This window comes from Thunnus thynnus, chromosome 18 (genome assembly GCF_963924715.1).
Source record: "Thunnus thynnus chromosome 18, fThuThy2.1, whole genome shotgun sequence".
Taxonomy (NCBI): domain Eukaryota; kingdom Metazoa; phylum Chordata; class Actinopteri; order Scombriformes; family Scombridae; genus Thunnus; species Thunnus thynnus.
In genome coordinates, this window is record NC_089534.1 from 178,605 (window position 1) to 198,303 (window position 19,699).

At 42.2% G+C, this 19,699-nt stretch overlaps 1 protein-coding gene across 2 annotated transcripts; it reads left to right on the forward strand.

The window, feature by feature from the left end:
- The first annotated feature begins 328 nt into the window (after positions 1-328).
- Positions 329-17,872, forward strand: vipas39 (VPS33B interacting protein, apical-basolateral polarity regulator, spe-39 homolog). 2 transcript variants are annotated; one of them, XM_067572409.1, is made up of 19 exons: positions 329-419; positions 3,819-3,911; positions 5,675-5,780; positions 5,874-6,011; positions 8,000-8,038; positions 8,564-8,628; positions 10,358-10,414; positions 11,293-11,385; positions 11,503-11,536; positions 11,669-11,771; positions 11,932-11,959; positions 14,895-14,968; positions 15,106-15,181; positions 16,236-16,370; positions 16,504-16,545; positions 16,628-16,804; positions 17,142-17,231; positions 17,392-17,496; positions 17,590-17,872. In XM_067572409.1, exons 2-19 carry the CDS (start codon positions 3,819-3,821, stop codon positions 17,608-17,610), a joined length of 1,476 nt encoding a protein of 491 aa, XP_067428510.1. In that variant the 5' UTR covers positions 329-419; the 3' UTR covers positions 17,611-17,872. The 2 variants fall into 2 exon arrangements, with proteins under 2 accessions (XP_067428510.1, XP_067428511.1); XM_067572410.1 differs by having other exon boundaries at positions 394-499.
- Positions 17,873-19,699: the final 1,827 nt, after the last annotated feature.

Here is a 19,699-nt window from a genome sequence, read left to right on the forward strand (position 1 = left end):
CTTGTTTTTGTTTTCTATTCTCTGAGCTCTTTAATGTCTGTTTTAATTGCATTAAGATGTCTTTTTATTGTATAAATAAACTTAAAGTGCCAACTTTAACAGACTGTTAATATAAAATAATGTTAATATTTATATTTTATATAAGTTAATGTTTAATGTGATATTTATATTTAATTGAAGTTAATTTATTATTATTGAAACTCTTCGTCATATCTGAGGCGCTGGCCGCAAAGTTTTTTTTTCCTAAGATGGCGAAGATGACCCGCTCTACTCTGCCTCTCATCTGGTCAGGATCTGGTCATGACCTCGCCGTCCTAGGAAAAAAAAAAATCTGCCTCTGCTTCACTACAACTCCCAGCAGCCATCGCGCCGTCGTCGTCAGAGCCTCCGTCAGCGAAGAAGAGCAGCTGCAGGTGAAGGTAAAAACAGCTGATGGGTTCTGATCCGTTTTCATCTTTAAACTCGGAGTTTTGTAAAATGTCCGTTAGCTCGTTCACAGGTGAGATACCTGCGCGGTGACGTCACGGTTCCTGCCGATTGTCCGCGTGTAACAAAGGAGTAATTCTGGTTTAAAAGCGGAAGTATCTGTTAGCCTGTTAGCCTGTTAGCATGCAGATTATCAGCCTCTATCTGCAGTCTGTTGGTTTTGAGGTTCAAAGTTTTGACGTCCTCGTTATTAAAACTGATGAACAGCACATTACTCAGAATAACAGACACCAAAGCTCTCTAGATACAGAATATCACGATCCTTTCACATGTTTAAATGTTTTTATGATCTGCGGATTTTCAAATACAAGCTCTCTGTAAAATTTCTGTCTGCTGAGGTTCACAGGAAGGATGATCAGTCTGTCTTTAATAAATAAAATCAATGTCTGAACTGCTGAAAGGAGTTATAATTTAATATATCTGACCACAGATATTTTAAATTGAGACATAACTACATTTGGTTTTCACTGACAGATCTGAACTGATAATACAGTTCATAAAGTTTTACCAACAACAAAAGGCGACAGCAAAGTCTAACTTTACACTTAACGTTATCATATGAAGAGAAACGTCCTCCTCTCATCCTAGTAACATCGTTGTGCTCCCTCATGGAAGAGTTTACAGCTCTGATCAGTCTGATCTCCAGCTGTGACTGGCCACCACAGCCCTCAGCTGCAGTGACGTCGGGATGCGTTTCTCCAAAAGTTGATTCTGGCTGAACTTTCTGCGGCAGTCCGGTGTGGCGCCGCAGCGGCCAAAACCACAGCCAAAACACACTATCCCCATGCTAATGAATGGGAGGACTGGCGTTTTGGTCTGAATACGGCCTTAGTGTTGACAGTATGAATAAAGTTAACAGTGTGTTAGTGTTGACAGTATAAATAAAGTTAACAGTATCTGTTAGTGTTGACAGTATAAATAAAGTTAGTGGTGTGTGTTAATGTTGACAGTATAAATAAAGTTAGTGGTGTGTTAGTGTTGACAGTATAAATAAAGTTAGTGGTGTGTTAGTGTTGACAGTATGAATAAAGTTAACAGTATCTGTTAGTGTTGACAGTATAAATAAAGTTAGTGGTGTGTGTTAGTGTTGACAGTATAAATAAAGTTAGTGGTGTGTTAGTGTTGACAGTATAAATAAAGTTAGTGGTGTTTTAGTGTTGACAGTATAAATAAAGTTAGCAGTGTGTGTTAGTGTTGACAGTATAAATAAAGTTAGCAGTGTGTTAGTGTTGACAGTATAAATAAAGTTAGCAGTGTGTTAGTTTTGACAGTATGAATAAAGTTAACAGTATCTGTTAGTGTTGACAGTATGAATAAAGTTAACAGTATCTGTTAGTGTTGACAGTATAAATAAAGTTAGCAGTGTGTGTTAATGTTGACAGTATAAATAAAGTTAGTGGTGTGTTAGTGTTGACAGTATAAATAAAGTTAGCAGTGTGTGTTAATGTTGACAGTATAAATAAAGTTAGTGGTGTGTTAGTGTTGACAGTATAAATAAAGTTAGCAGTGTGTGTTAGTGTTGACAGTATAAATAAAGTTAGCAGTGTGTTAGTGTTGACAGTATAAATAAAGTTAGTGGTGTGTTAGTGTTGACAGTATGAATAAAGTTAGCAGTGTGTGTTAGTATTGACATTATAAATAAAGTTAGCAGTGTGTGTTAATGTTGACAGTATAAATAAAGTTAGTGGTGTGTGTTAGTGTTGACAGTATAAATAAAGTTAGCAGTGTGTTAGTGTTGACAGTATAAATAAAGTTAGCAGTGTTTGTTAGTGTTGACAGTATAAATAAAGTTAGCAGTGTGTTAGTGTGGACAGTATAAATAAAGTTAGCAGTGTTTGTTAATGTTGACAGTATAAATAAAGTTAGTGGTGTGTGTTAGTGTTGACAGTATCAATAAAGTTCGCAGTGTGTGTTAATGTTGACAGTATAAATAAAGTTAGTGGTGTGTTAGTGTTGACAGTATAAATAAAGTTCGCAGTGTGTGTTAGTGTTGACAGTATAAATAAAGTTAGTGGTGTGTTAGTGTTGACAGTATCAATAAAGTTAGCAGTGTGTTAGTGTTGACAGTATAAATAAAGTTAGCAGTGTGTGTTAGTGTTGACAGTATGAATAAAGTTAGCAGTGTGTTAGTGTTGACAGTATAAATAAAGTTAGCAGTGTGTGTTAGTGTTGACAGTATAAATAAAGTTAGTGGTGTGTGTTAGTGTTGACAGTATAAATAAAGTTAGCAGTGTGTTAGTGTTGACAGTATAAATAAAGTTAGTGGTGTTTGTTAGTGTTGACAGTATAAATAAAGTTAGCAGTGTGTGTTAGTGTTGACAGTATAAATAAAGTTAGTGGTGTTTGTTAGTGTTGACAGTATAAATAAAGTTAGCAGTGTTTGTTAGTGTTGACAGTATAAATAAAGTTGGTGGTGTGTTAGTGTTGACAGTATAAATAAAGTTAGCAGTGTTTGTTAGTGTTGACAGTATAAATAAAGTTAGTGGTGTGTTAGTGTTGACAATATAAATAAAGTTAGCAGTGTGTGTTAGTGTTGACAGTATAAATAAAGTTAGCAGTGTGTTAGTGTTGACAGTATAAATAAAGTTAGCAGTGTGTGTTAGTGTTGACAGTATAAATAAAGTTAGTGGTGTGTTAGTGTTGACAGTATGAATAAAGTTAGCAGTGTGTGTTAGTGTTGACAGTATAAATAAAGTTAGCAGTGTTTGTTAGTGTTGACAGTATAAATAAAGTTAGCAGTGTGTGTTAGTGTTGACAGTATAAATAAAGTTAGCAGTGTTTGTTAGTGTTGACAGTATGAATAAAGTTAGCAGTGTGTGTTAGTGTTGACAGTATAAATAAAGTTAGCAGTGTTTGTTAGTGTTGACAGTATAAATAAAGTTAGTGGTGTGTTAGTGTTGACAGTATGAATAAAGTTAGCAGTGTGTGTTAGTGTTGACAGTATAAATAAAGTTAGTGGTGTGTTAGTGTTGACAGTATGAATAAAGTTAGCAGTGTGTTAGTGTTGACAGTATAAATAAAGTTAGTGGTGTGTTAGTGTTGACAGTATAAATAAAGTTAGCGGTGTGTTAGTGTTGACAGTATAAACAAAGTTAGCAGTGTTTGTTAGTGTTGACAGTATAAATAAAGTTAGCAGTGTGTGTTAGTGTTGACAGTATAAATAAAGTTAGCGGTGTGTTAGTGTTGACAGTATAAACAAAGTTAGCAGTGTTTGTTAGTGTTGACAGTATAAATAAAGTTAGTGGTGTGTTAGTGTTGACAGTATAAACAAAGTTAGCAGTGTGTGTTAGTGTTGACAGTATGAATAAAGTTAGTTCTGTGTGTGTCTGCAGATGATGAAGAGTAAAGCTGATGAGGAAGACTACTGGAACAGCTCAAAGTTTAAAGCTTTCACCTTCGATGATGAAGACGATGAGTTCAGCCAGGTGAGAGCTGACGTTCATCTGCTTCCTCTATATCTATATAACTCTATATAACTCTATATAACTATATATAGTTATATAGAGTTATATATAACTATATATAACACTATATAACTATACATAACTATATAACTATATATAACTATATATAATACTATATAATTATATGTAACACTATATAACTGTATATAACTCTATATAACTATATATAACACTATATAATTATATATAACACTATATAACTATATATAATACTATATAATTATATGTAACACTATATAACTATATATAACTATATATAACACTATATAACTATATATAATACTATATAATTATATGTAACACTATATAACTATACATAACTCTATATAACTGTATATAACTCTATATAACTATATATAACACTATATAACTATACATAACTATATAACTATATATAATACTATATAACTATATATAACTCTATATAACTATATATAACTCTATATAACTATACATAACTATATAACTATATATAACACTATATAACTATATATAATACTATATAACTATATATAACTCTATATAACTATATATAACTCTATATAACTATATATAACTCTATATAACTATACATAACTATATAACTATATATAACACTATATAACTATATATAATACTATATAATTATATGTAACACTATATAACTATACATAACTCTATATAACTGTATATAACTCTATATAACTATATATAACACTATATAACTATACATAACTATATAACTATATATAATACTATATAATTATATGTAACACTATATAACTATACATAACTACATAACTATATAACTCTATATAACTATATGTAACACTATATAACTATATATAATACTGTATAATTATATATAACACTATATAACTATATATAATACTGTATAATTATATATAACACTATATAACTATATATAATACTGTATAATTATATATAACACTATATAACTATATATAATACTGTATAATTATATATAACTATATAACTATATATAATACTGTATAATTATATATAACACTATATAACTATATATAATACTGTATAATTATATATAACTATATAACTATATATAATACTGTATAATTATATATAACACTATATAACTATATATAATACTGTATAATTATATATAACACTATATAACTATATATAATACTGTATAATTATATATAACACTATATAACTATATATAATACTGTATAATTATATATAACACTATATAACTATATATAATACTGTATAATTATATATAACTATATATAACAGCATTTTGATGTTGTTATAGTGTATTTTATCTAATATGGTGTTATTGCTGATATTACTGTTTTTGTGCGTTGTCCAAATTTCTGGTCAGTTTGTACTTTGCTTCGGCAAAATTGTTGTAACTTTGATGCTAATAAAGCTTTTGAATTGAATTGAGAGAGAGAGCAGTGGTGGTCGAGCGAGCTAGAGGGCAGGATCGGTACTTCGGTACTTTTTGTAGGTGTTTTAGGTCCAGATGACATTTCGGACTGTTTACCTGCATGCAGCCGAAGCCTGATCCAGTAGAAACCACTGAACAGAAACTGAAACCAGAACGCTTCCATACGCAGATATTTGTTTGTAGAGATGAGTTAGAGAGTGAATAATTAATCTTACACAGCCTCCTCATCACTATCCAACCTGAAGAAGAACACGAATGCAGTGAGAAGCTGACTGTGTGACGTTCAGGTGTTGCTGTTTGTGTCCATCAGCTGAAGGAGTCGAAGCAGGCGGTGAACAGCATCCGCCGGTTGGTGGAGGAAGACGATGATGAGGACGATGTGGAGAAGGTCAGCTGGAGCGGAGAGCCGGTGGGAAGTGAGAGAACATTATTATTTACAAGAGTAGAAGAGCTGCTCTGTGATTGGCCGCAGCCAGTCGGTTCTTCTCTGACCTCCTGTGTGTCCGCAGGTATCTCCTGGTCAGTCAGAGAGACGGCAGCGTCCAATCAGAGGACAGACAGAGAGCCCGCCTTCCCAAGAATCAACACCGACACGCCAACAATCGCCAAGAGCAACTCAGGCTACTCTCTGAGCTCTCTGTTCAAAGGTGAGACAGGTGGAGCACAGGTGGAGGACAGGATACAGGTGGAGCACAGGTTACTGGTGGAGGACAGGATACAGGTGGAGGACAGGATACAGGTGGAGCACAGGTGGAGGACAGGGTACAGGTGGAGGACAGGATACAGGTGGAGCACAGGTGGAGGACAGGATACAGGTGGAGGACAGGATACAGGTGGAGCACAGGTGGAGGACAGGATACAGGTGGAGGACAGGTTACAGGTGGAGGACAGGATACAGGTGGAGGACAGGTTACAGGTGGAGGACAGGATACAGGTGGAGCACAGGTTACAGGTGGAGGACAGGTGGAGGACAGGATACAGGTGGAGGACAGGTTACAGGTGGAGCACAGGATACAGGTGGAGGACAGGTTACAGGTGGAGGACAGGTTACAGGTGGAGGACAGGCTACAGGTTGAGGACAGGTTACAGGTGGAGGACAGGTTACAGGTGGAGGACAGGTTACAGGTGGAGCACAGGATACAGGTGGAGGACAGGATACAGGTGGAGGACAGGATACGGGTGGAGGACAGGATACAGGTGGAGGACAGGTTACAGGTGGAGGACAGGTTACAGGTGGAGGACAGGATACGGGTGGAGGACAGGATACAGGTGGAGGACAGGTTACGGGTGGAGGACAGGTTACGGGTGGAGGACAGGCTACAGGTGGAGGACAGGATACAGGTGGAGGACAGGTTACAGGTGGAGGACAGGATACAGGTGGAGGACAGGTTACAGGTGGAGGACAGGATACAGGTGGAGGACAGGATACAGGTGGAGGACAGGCTACGGGTGGAGGACAGGTTACGGGTGGAGGACAGGTTACTGATGGAGGACAGGTTACAGGTGGAGGACAGGATACAGGTGGAGGACAGGATACAGGTGGAGGACAGGCTACAGGTGGAGGACAGGTTACGGGTGGAGGACAGGTTACTGGTGGAGGACAGGTTACTGATGGAGGACAGGTTACGGGTGGAGGACAGGTTACTGATGGAGGACAGGTTACGGGTGGAGGACAGGTTACAGGTGGAGGACAGGATACGGGTGGAGGACAGGTTACGGGTGGAGGACAGGTTACAGGTGGAGGACAGGTTACAGGTGGAGGACAGGATACGGGTGGAGGACAGGTTACGGGTGGAGGACAGGTTACGGGTGGAGGACAGGTTACGGGTGGAGGACAGGATACAGGTGGAGGACAGGTTACAGGTGGAGGACAGGATACAGGTGGAGGACAGGTTACTGGTGGAGGACAGGTTACGGGTGGAGGACAGGATACGGGTGGAGGACAGGTTACAGGTGGAGGACAGGTTACGGGTGGAGGACAGGTTACTGGTGGAGGACAGGTTACGGGTGGAGGACAGGATACGGGTGGAGGACAGGTTACAGGTGGAGGACAGGTTACGGGTGGAGGACAGGTTACAGGTGGAGGACAGGATACGGGTGGAGGACAGGATACAGGTGGAGGACAGGTTACAGGTGGAGGACAGGATACAGGTGGAGGACAGGTTACTGGTGGAGGACAGGTTACGGGTGGAGGACAGGATACGGGTGGAGGACAGGTTACAGGTGGAGGACAGGTTACGGGTGGAGGACAGGATACAGGTGGAGGACAGGTTACAGGTGGAGGACAGGATACAGGTGGAGGACAGGTTACTGGTGGAGGACAGGTTACGGGTGGAGGACAGGATACGGGTGGAGGACAGGTTACAGGTGGAGGACAGGTTACGGGTGGAGGACAGGCTACAGGTGGAGGACAGGCTACAGGTGGAGGACAGGTTACAGGTGGAGGACAGGTTACAGGTGGAGGACAGGTTACGGGTGGAGGACAGGCTACAGGTGGAGGACAGGCTACAGGTGGAGGACAGGATACGGGTGGAGGACAGGTTACAGGTGGAGGACAGGATACAGAGACATTATTACCTTTAGATGAAAACCTGATCAGCTGTTTGAAGATTGATTTTTTTATTTCTCTTTGCAGGAAAAACGAAAGGAGGAAACTTCCCGTCTTTCACTGAGTGTGAGTCTGAAATACTGTGAATGAATGAATACACTGTATGAATGACTGAATACTGTGAATGAATGAATACACTGTATGAATGACTGAATACTGTGTGAATGAGTGAATACTGTGTGAATGAGTGAATACTGTGAATGAATGAGTGAATACTGTGAATGAATGAGTGAATACTGTGTGAATGAGTGAATACTGTGTGAATGAGTGAATACTGTGAATGAATGAGTGAATACTGTGTGTGAATACTGTGTGTGAATGAGTGAATACTGTGTGTGAATGAATGAGTGAATACTGTGAATGAATGAGTGAATACTGTGTGAATGAGTGAATACTGTGTGTGAATGAGTGAATACTGTGTGTGAATGAGTGAATACTGTGTGTGAATGAATGAGTGAATACTGTGAATGAATGAGTGAATACTGTGTGAATGAGTGAATACTGTGAATGAATGAGTGAATACTGTGTGTGAATGAGTGAATACTGTGTGTGAATGAATGAGTGAATAAATTACATATTTTTCTGTTTTAGCGTTCAGCGACTCGTCTGTCAGGCTCTATGCTCCAGAGCTCCGAAAACCCAAATCTGAATGCAAGGTAACAACCAGACTGATAATCTGGTTACAGCCGGACTGATAATCTGGTTACAGCCGGACTGATAATCTGGTTACAGCCGGACTGATAATGTGGTTACAGCCGGACTGATAATCTGGTTACAGCTGGACTGATAATCTGGTTACAATCAGACTGATAATCTGGTTACAGTCGGATTGATAATGTGGTTACAGTCGGATTGATAATGTGGTTACAGTCGGACTGATAATCTGGTTACAGTCGGATTGATAATCTGGTTACAGTCGGATTGATAATGTGGTTACAGTCGGATTGATAATGTGGTTACAGTCGGATTGATAATCTGGTTACAGCCGGACTGATAATCTGGTTACAGCTGGACTGATAATCTGGTTACAGCCGGACTGATAATCTGGTTACAACCGGACTGATAATCTGGTTACAGCCGGATTGATAATCTGGTTACAGCCGGACTGATAATCTAGTTACAGCCGGACTGATAATCTGGTTACAGCCGGATTGATAATCTAGTTACAGCCGGACTGATAATCTGGTTACAATCAGATTGATAATCTGGTTACAGCTGGACTGATAATCTGGTTACAGCCGGACTGATAATCTGGTTACAGCCGGACTGATAATGTGGTTACAATCAGATTGATAATCTGGTTACAGCCGGACTGATAATCTGGTTACAATCAGATTGATAATCTGGTTACAGTCGGATTGATAATGTGGTTACAATCAGACTGATAATCTAGTTACAGCCGGACTGATAATCTGGTTATAGTTGGACTGATAATCTGGTTACAGCCGGACTGATAATCTGGTTACAGCCGGACTGATAATCTGGTTACAATCAGACTGATAATCTGGTTACAGTCGGATTGATAATGTGGTTACAGTCGGAGTGATAATCTGGTTACAGTCGGACTGATAATGTGGTTACAGTCGGACTGATAATGTGGTTACAGTTGGACTGATAATCTGGTTACAATCAGACTGATAATCTGGTTACAATCAGACTGATAATCTGGTTACAGCCGGATTGATAATCTGGTTACAGTTGGACTGATAATCTGGTTACAATCAGACTGATAATCCGGTTACAGTCGGATTGATAATCTGGTTACAGTAGGACTGATAATCTGGTTACAGCCGGACTGATAATCTGGTTACAATCAGACTGAAGTCAGACAAATTATTTGTATTAATATTTGAATAAAAGTGAAAAGAGGTTTTAAAATCCTATTTTTGTTTTTATTATGTGTTTAATTTTGGAAAATTAAAGTGTTAAAATAAGTGTTTATGAATAAACTACCTTATGAAGGACGACGTCCCCACACCGGGTCTGGAACTGGAGTCTCCCAGATCAGAGCACTTCATGTGTCAGTAGTTCAGCTTTATCTCTGGGGAACACCCCCGACTCCAGGACTGATGTCCAAATAAGGAAACGTGCGTCATGCAGCAGGTGGATGTGACTCCCCTCACTGAGACCTGCTGATAGACGTCACAGCGGAGCAGAGGAGAGACACTGAGATAGTGATGTAACCGACCTGCACGCTGATATTTGACATGTTTTTATTCTCTTCCGTGAAAAACAACAACACTATTTGTGCTCTGCCAAATAATGTATTTGTATTCGGGCACACTCCTAATATATAATCAATATATGGATACAATGACACATGTGTTTGTATACAGTTAGTATGTTGTATGTATTAATGATGATGTCACCATGTTGTAATGTCAGGATTACATCAGTGATTGGTCACCTGAGGACACGGTCCAGAGAATGCAACAAGGAAAGGTAAGACACCTGTCTACCTGTCTTTACCTGTCTGCCTCTACCTGTCTGTCTGTCTCCTCGTCTGTCTACCTGTCTTTACCTGTCTATCTACCTGTCTGTCTCTACCTATTTGTCTACCTGTCTCTACTTGTCTTTACCTGTCTGCCTCTACCTGTCTGCCTCTACCTGTCTTTACCTGTCTGCCTCTACCTGTCTGCCTCTACCTGTCTTTACCTGTCTGCCTCTACCTGTCTGTCTCTACCTGTCTTTACCTGTCTGCCTCTACCTGTCTGTCTCTACCCGTCTTTACTTGTCTGCCTCTACCTGTCTGTCTCTACCTGTCTTTACCTGTCTGCCTCTACCTGTCTGTCTCTACCTGTCTTTACCTGTCTGCCTCTACCTGTCTGTCTACCTGTCTCTAGTTGTCTCTACCTGTCTGCCTCTACCTGTCTGTCTCTACCTGTCTGTCTGTCTCCTCGTCTGTCTACCTGTCTTTACCTGTCTATCTACCTGTCTGTCTGTCTGTCTCTACCTGTCTGTCTGCCTCTACCTGTCTGTCTCTACCTGTCTGTCTGTCTGTCTCTACCTGTCTGTCTGTCTGTCTCCTCGTCTGTCTACCTGTCTTTACCTGTCTATCTACCTGTCTGTCTGTCTGTCTACCTGTCTTTACCTGTCTATCTACCTGTCTGTCTCTACCTATTTGTCTACCTGTCTCTACTTGTCTTTACTTGTCTGCCTCTACCTGTCTGTCTCTACCTGTCTTTACTTGTCTGCCTCTATCTGTCTGTCTCTACCTGTCTTTACCTGTCTGCCTCTACCTGTCTGTCTCTACCTGTCTGTCTACCTGTCAGAGCCACAGACAGGTTGTAGTACTACTGCTGGTAATATTTGTGTTTCAGGTTGTTTCTCTGGAGAAGTTTCGTTCTCTTCAGGACAAACTGCTGCTACTGGATTTCGCTGTCAGCGCAAATGATGGAAACGTCATCACTGCTGTAACTTAATTAACAATCTGAGTCACATCGTTATCGTTAACTTTATCAATTAATTTATTTAAACTTTATTTATTGATACAACTGTATAAAAACAACTGACCACACTTTCTGTTTCAGGTTTTAATTTATTTAAAGAGGACTCTGAGTAAAGGTGAGTCTGCTGCTCTCTGACAGTCTGCTGGTTCTGGATCAGGTAGTTCTGGTTCTGGATCAGGTAGTTCTGGTTCTGGATCAGGTAGTTCTGGTTCTAGATCAGGTCTCAGTATCGTCTCCTTCTCTTCAGAGGTTTTGTTTCGGGAGCTGGAGTCCAGACAGACGGCTCTGAGACATTTCATCCACTACCTGACTGAAACCGGAGACCAGAGGCTCCTGATGGAGCTGCTCAGGTGAGCTCACACCTGCACACACCTGCACACACCTGCACACACCTGCACATACCTGGACGCAGCTGGACGCACCTGAACATACCTGGACACACAGAAATGTATTTTAATTAGCATGATGTAACATCATCATATCTAACCTTCCTCTCGTGTTCCTTCTCAGAGCTCAGGGCAGGACGGAGGACGTGGCGGTAAGACACATCAATAATACACAGCGGTACTACACATCAGTAATACACATCAATAATACACATCAGTAATACACATCAATAATACACATCAGTAATACACATCAATAATACACATCAGTAATACACATCAGTAATACACATCAATAATACACAGCGGTACTACACATCAGTAATACACATCAGTACTACACATCAGTAATACACATCAGTAATACACATCAGTAATACACATCAATAATACACATCAGTAATACACATCAATAATACGCATCAGTAATACGCATCAGTAATACGCATCAGTAATACACATCAATAATACACATCAGTAATACACATCAATAATACACATCAATAATACACATCAGTAATACACATCAATAATACACATCAGTAATACACATCAATAATACACATCAATAATACACAGCGGTACTACACATCAGTAATACACATCAGTACTACACATCAGTAATACACATCAGTAATACACATCAGTAATACGCATCAGTAATACACATCAATAATACACATCAGTAATACACATCAATAATACGCATCAGTAATACGCATCAGTAATACGCATCAGTAATACGCATCAGTAATACACATCAATAATACACATCAGTAATACACATCAATAATACACATCAATAATACACATCAGTAATACACATCAGTAATACACATCAATAATACACATCAGTAATACGCATCAGTAATACACATCAATAATACACATCAGTAATACACATCAATAATACACATCAGTAATACACATCAGTAATACGCATCAGTAATACGCATCAGTAATACACATCAATAATACACATCAGTAATACACATCAATAATACACATCAGTAATACACATCAGTAATACACATCAGTACTACACATCAGTAATACACATCAGTAATACACAGCGGTACTACACATCAGTAATACACATCAGTAATACACATCAGTAATACACATCAATAATACACATCAGTAATACACATCAATAATACACAGCGGTACTACACATCAGTAATACACATCAGTAATACACATCAGTAATACACATCAATAATACACATCAGTAATACACATCAGTAATACACATCAGTAATACACATCAGTACTAAACATCAGTAATACACATCAGTAATACACATCAGTAATACACATCAATAATACACATCAGTAATACGCATCAGTAATACGCATCAGTAATACGCATCAGTAATACACATCAGTACTAAACATCAGTAATACACATCAGTAATACACATCAGTAATACACATCAATAATACACATCAGTAATACACAGCAGTAATACACATCAGTAATACACAGCAGTAATACACATCAGTAATACACAGCAGTAATACACATCAGTAATACACAGCAGTAATACACATCAGTAATACGCATCAGTACTACGCATCAGTAATACGCATCAGTACTACGCATCAGTACTACGCATCAGTAATACGCATCAGTAATACGCATCAGTAATACGCATCAGTAATACGCATCAGTACTACACATCAGTAATACACATCAGTAATACACATCAGTAATACACATCAATAATACACATCAGTAATACACATCAGTACTACACATCAGTAATACACATCAGTAATACGCATCAGTACTACACATCAGTAATACACATCAGTAATACACATCAGTAATACACATCAATAATACACATCAGTAATACACATCAGTAATACACATCAGTAATACACATCAGTAATACACATCAATAATACACATCAGTAATACACATCAGTAATACACATCAGTAATACACATCAGTAATACACATCAATAATACACATCAGTAATACACATCAGTAATACACAGCAGTAATACACATCAGTAATACACAGCAATAATACACAGCGGTAATACACATCAGTAATACACATCGGTAATACACATCAGTAATACACAGCAATAATACACAGCGGTAATACACATCAGTAATACACATCAATACTACACAGCGGTACTACACATCAGTAATACACATCAGTAATACACATCAGTAATACACATCAGTAATACACAGCAATAATACACATCGGTAATACACATCAGTAATACACATCAGTAATACACATCAGTAATACACAGCAATAATACACATCGGTAATACACATCAGTAATACACATCAATACTACACAGCGGTACTACACATCAGTAATACACATCAGTAATACACAGCAATAATACACATCAGTAATACACATCAGTAATACACATCAGTAATACACAGCAATAATACACAGCGGTAATACACATCAGTAATACACATCAATACTACACAGCGGTACTACACATCAGTAATACACATCAGTAATACACATCAGTAATACACATCAGTAATACACAGCAATAATACACAGCAGTAATACACATCAGTAATACACATCAGTAATACACAGCAATAATACACATCAGTAATACACATCAGTAATACACATCAGTAATACACAGCAGTAATACACATCAGTAATACACATCAGTAATACACAGCAATAATACACAGCGGTACTACACATCAGTAATACACATCAGTAATACACATCAGTAATACACAGCAATAATACACAGCGGTACTACACATCAGTAATACACATCAGTACTACACAGCGGTACTACACATCAGTAATACACATCAGTAATACACATCAGTAATACACATCAATAATACACATCAGTAATACACATCAGTAATACACATCAGTAATACACATCAGTAATACACATCAGTAATACACATCAATAATACACATCAGTAATACACATCAGTAATACACATCAGTACTACACAGCGGTACTACACATCAGTACTACACAGCAATAATACACATCAGTACTACATGTTGCTACGATACACATCAGAAGTGACAGAACGATGATGTCATTTCCTGGCAGCTGCTGCAGTATAAGGAACACCTGAGCATCGCAGATGAAAACAAGAGGCGGGACTTCCTGAAGAGCTGCCTCAGGTGAGTGACTCCTGCAGGCCACCGTACTTTCAACAAAAACTGTCACTAAATGTGTGATGAGTGATGGTTGGATTATTTTTGAGGCTTGTTATGACGTGATGATGTCATCAGTGACATCAGCTGATTGTTTGTTTCAGTCTTCCGTTCTCTCCAGAAGATTCGGCTCACGTTCAGGACCACTACACTCTGCTGGAGAGGCAGATCATCATCGAGGTTAGACCGCAGAGTGTAACAAGTACTGGACGCCGTGACGTCACCGCCGTATATGGGGAGGACGTATGGGGGTCTGTGGGGTCTATGAGGGTCTGTGAGGGTCTATTAGGGTCTATTAGGGTCTATGAGGGTCTGTGAGGGTCTATGGGGGTCTATGAGGGTCTATGAGGGTCTGTGGGGTCTATGAGGGTCTATGAGGGTCTGTGAGGGTCTATTAGGGTCTATTAGGGTCTATGAGGGTCTGTGAGGGTCTATGGGGGTCTATGAGGGTCTGTGGGGTCTATGAGGGTCTATGAGGGTCTGTGAGGGTCTATGAGGGTCTATGAGGGTCTATTAGGGTCTATGAGGGTCTATGAGGGTCTATGAGGGTCTGTGGGGTCTATGAGGGTCTATGAGGGTCTGTGAGGGTCTATGAGGGTCTATGAGGGTCTATTAGGGTCTGTGGGGTTTATGGGGGTCTGTGGGGTCTATGAGGGTCTGTGAGGGTCTATTAGGGTCTATTAGGGTCTATGAGGGTCTATGAGGGTCTATGGGGGTCTATGAGGGTCTGTAAGGGTCTATGGGGGTCTATGAGGGTCTATGGGGGTCTATGGGGGTCTGTGAGGGTCTATGGGGGTCTGTGAGGGTCTATGACGGTCTATTAGGGTCTATGAGGGTCTATTAGGGTCTATGGGGGTCTATGAGGGTCTGTAAGGGTCTATGGGGGTCTATGGGGGTCTATGAGGGTCTATGAGGGTCTGTGGGGTCTATGAGGGTCTATGAGGGTCTGTGGGGTCTATGGGGGTCTGTGAGGGTCTATGACGGTCTATTAGGGTCTATGAGGGTCTATTAGGGTCTATGGGGGTCTATGAGGGTCTGTAAGGGTCTATGGGGGTCTATGAGGGTCTATGAGGGTCTGTGGGGTCTGTGAGGGTCTATGAGGGTCTGTGGGGTCTATGAAGGTCTATGAGGGTCTGTGAGGGTCTATGAGGGTCTGTAAGGGTCTATGAGGGTCTATGGGGGTCTATGAGGGTCTGTGAGGGTCTATGAGGCTCATGCGCTGTGTTGTTGCTAGGCAACAGACCGGCAGGCTGAACGTGGGGGGAAGGTGGAAATCTTCCAGAAGTTTCCCAGAAGAGCTTCGATCCTCAACATGCCGCTGATCACCACGCTGTACTACTGCTGCTTCTACCACTACACCGAGTCTGAGGTCAGTCTGACTCCAACTAAACCTGAACCTGGACTACTAGTTAGTACAGATCAGTTTTATGTGATTAGTGGATCCAGATCAGTTGATCCAGATTAGTTGATCCTGATTAGTTGTGTTTCCTGACTCTCTGCAGGGGACCTACAGCAGTCCGGCCAACATCCGTCAGACCTTCAGGGTGAGCGCTGCCGTCTTTCAGTCGGCCGTGTTTCTGACTAGCTGACTGCGTCACTAACGAGCTTGTTAACCTTTGACCCCAGATTTCAGAGAAGCAGTACTTTGTGACAGCGTTGGCGGCGAGGGCGAAGCTGAAGGCGTGGTTTGACGTGGACGCGCTGTTCACCAGCAGGAACTGGCTCGGTTTCACCAGGAAGAAGTGTCCGCTCGGCTTCCAGCGTGTCGTCGACATCCTGCATAAGAACTCCGCCCCCACACAGGTGAGGGGTGGTGCTTAACGAGCAGGGAGACAATTAAAAGGTTTGGCAAGGTGTTTGATTAAAGGGAGGATCAATAGATTTGTGATGTCATTGACAGGTGAGTTATGTGATTGACAGGTGTGTTGAGTGATTGACAGGTGAGTTGATTGATTGACAGGTGAGTTATGTGATTGACAGGTGTGTTGAGTGATTGACAGGTGAGTTGATTGATTGACAGGTGAGTTATGTGATTGACAGGTGTGTTGAGTGATTGACAGGTGAGTTATGTGATTGACAGGTGTGTTGATTGATTGACAGGTGAGTTATGTCATTGACAGGTGTGTTGATTGATTGACAGGTGCTGCAGGAGTACGTGGGTCTGGTCAGTGATGCCGACCTGAAGATCAGTTTGGCTCAGAAACATAAATGTCACGACATCGTCATCAACGTGAGACTCCTTCCTGTTTATCTAAATAACGCGTTCTGATTGGTTTGTTCTTTGAATCATGAAGGGCGGGGATTAAACAGTAACTTCACAACTATTCGTGTAAATGATGTAATGTGTTGCTGTGATGTCATAATGACTGGTGTGTCTCCGGGCCAATCAGACGTACCGAGACCTGAAGGACCGGCAGCTGTTGCTAGGATACAGAGGGAAGGTGGAGAGGGGTTCAGCGGAGGAGAGGAAGATCAATGAACTGCTCAACAACCCGGTGAGGAGTAGGAGGAGGAGGAGGAAGAGGCGGAGGAGGAGGTGTCATTGTCATCATGTGACCTGACTGAACTTATTTCTTCTTCTCTTTCAGCAAATCCGCTGGAAGAACTGACGACGCCGCCGCTTCAGGATATCAAAGACTTTTCTTTCAAACAAGTGTGACAGTTTCCTGTGAGAGGAGCCGAGCCTCCATCACCATGACAACAAGACCGTCCAATCAGCTCACATCTGCTTTTGTCTCATTGGATGCCTAGAAAATCATTTGTTTTGACTCCGCCCCCTGAGACGGAGGGGGTGGAGCTTATTATTCTGCTGAGTCATCGCTTCAACATTCCTCATGTTTTTATTCAAATAAAAAACTTCAAAAACACAAATGACTCGATTTAACTAGAGGAGAGGAGGAGAGGAGGAGGTAGAGGAGGAGGTGGAGGAGAGGAGGAGGTAGAGGAGGAGGAGAGGAGGAGGTAGAGGAGGAGGTAGAGGAGGAGGAGGTAGAGGAGGAGGAGGTAGAGGAGGAGGTAGAGGAGGAGATAGAGGAGGAGAGGAGGAGGTAGAGGAGGAGGAGGAGGTAGATGAGGAGGTAGAGGAGGAGAGGAGGAGGTAGAGGAGGAGAGGAGGAGGTAGAGGAGGAGGAGGTAGATGAGGAGGTAGAGGAGGAGAGGAGGAGGTAGATGAGGAGAGGAGGAGAGGAGGAGAGGAGGAGGTAGATGAGGAGGTAGAGGAGGAGGTAGAGGAGGAGAGGAGGAGGTAGAGGAGGAGGTAGAGGAGGAGAGGAGGAGGTAGATGAGGAGAGGAGGAGAGGAGGAGGTAGAGGAGGAGAGGAGGAGAGGAGAGGAGGAGGTAGATGAGGGAGAGGAGGAGAGGAGGAGGAGGAGAGGAGGAGGTAGATGAGGGAGAGGAGGAGGTAGATGAGGGAGAGGAGGAGGTAGAGGAGGAGAGGAGGAGAGGAGAGGAGGAGGTAGAGGAGGAGAGGAGGAGGCGGAGAGGAGGAGGTAGAGGAGGAGAGGAGGAGGAGGAGAGGAGGAGGTAGATGAGGTAGAGGAGGTAGAGGAGGAGAGGAGGAGGTAGAGGAGGAGGTAGAGGAGGAGAGGAGGACGTAGAGGAGGAGGAGCAGGAGGAGGAGCAGGAGGAGGAGGAGGAGCAGGAGGAGCAGGAGGAGGAAGAGGAGGAGAGGAGGAGGTAGAGGAGGAGCAGGAGGAGGAGCAGGAGGAGGAGGAGGTAGAGGAGGAGGAGGAGGAGAGGAGGAGCAGGAGGAGGTAGAGGAGGAGGAGGAGCAGGAGGAGGAGCAGCAGGAGGAGGTAGAGGAGGAGCAGGAGGAGGTAGAGGAGGAGGAGGAGGAGCAGCAGGAGGAGGTAGAGGAGCAGGAGGAGGAGCAGGAGGAGGTAGAGGAGCAGGAGGAGGAGCAGGAGGAGGAGGAGGTAGAGGAGGAGAGGAGGAGCAGCAGGTGGAGCAGCAGGAGGAGGAGGTAGAGGAGCAGCAGGAGGAGGTAGAGGAGGAGCAGGAGGAGGAGGAGGAGGAGGAGGAGGTAGAGCAGGAGCAGGAGGAGGAGCAGGAGGAGGTAGAGCAGGAGCAGGAGGAGGAGCAGGAGGAGGTAGAGCAGGAGCAGGAGGAGGAGCAGGAGGAGGAGGTAGAGGAGGAGCAGGAGGAGGAGGTAGAGCAGGAGCAGGAGGAGGAGGTGGAGCAGGAGGAGGTAGAGGAGGAGGAGCAGGAGGAGGAGCAGGAGGAGGTAGAGGAGCAGGAGGAGGAGCAGGAGGAGGTAGAGCAGGAGCAGGAGGAGGAGGTAGAGGAGGAGCAGGAGGAGGAGGTAGAGGAGGAGCAGGAGGAGCAGGAGGAGGTAGAGGAGCAGGAGGAGGAGCAGGAGGAGGTAGAGCAGGAGCAGGAGGAGGAGGTAGAGGAGGAGCAGGAGGAGGAGGTAGAGGAGGAGCAGGAGGAGCAGGAGGAGGTAGAGGAGCAGGAGGAGGTAGAGCAGGAGCAGGAGGAGGAGGTAGAGGAGGAGCAGGAGGAGGAGGTAGAGCAGGAGGAGCAGGAGGAGCAGGAGGAGGTAGAGGAGCAGGAGGAGGAGGTAGAGCAGGAGCAGGAGGAGGAGCAGGAGCAGGAGGAGGAGCAGGAGGAGGAGCAGGAGCAGGAGGAGGAGGTAGAGCAGGAGCAGGAGGAGCAGGAGGAGGTAGAGGAGCAGGAGGAGGTAGAGCAGGAGGAGCAGG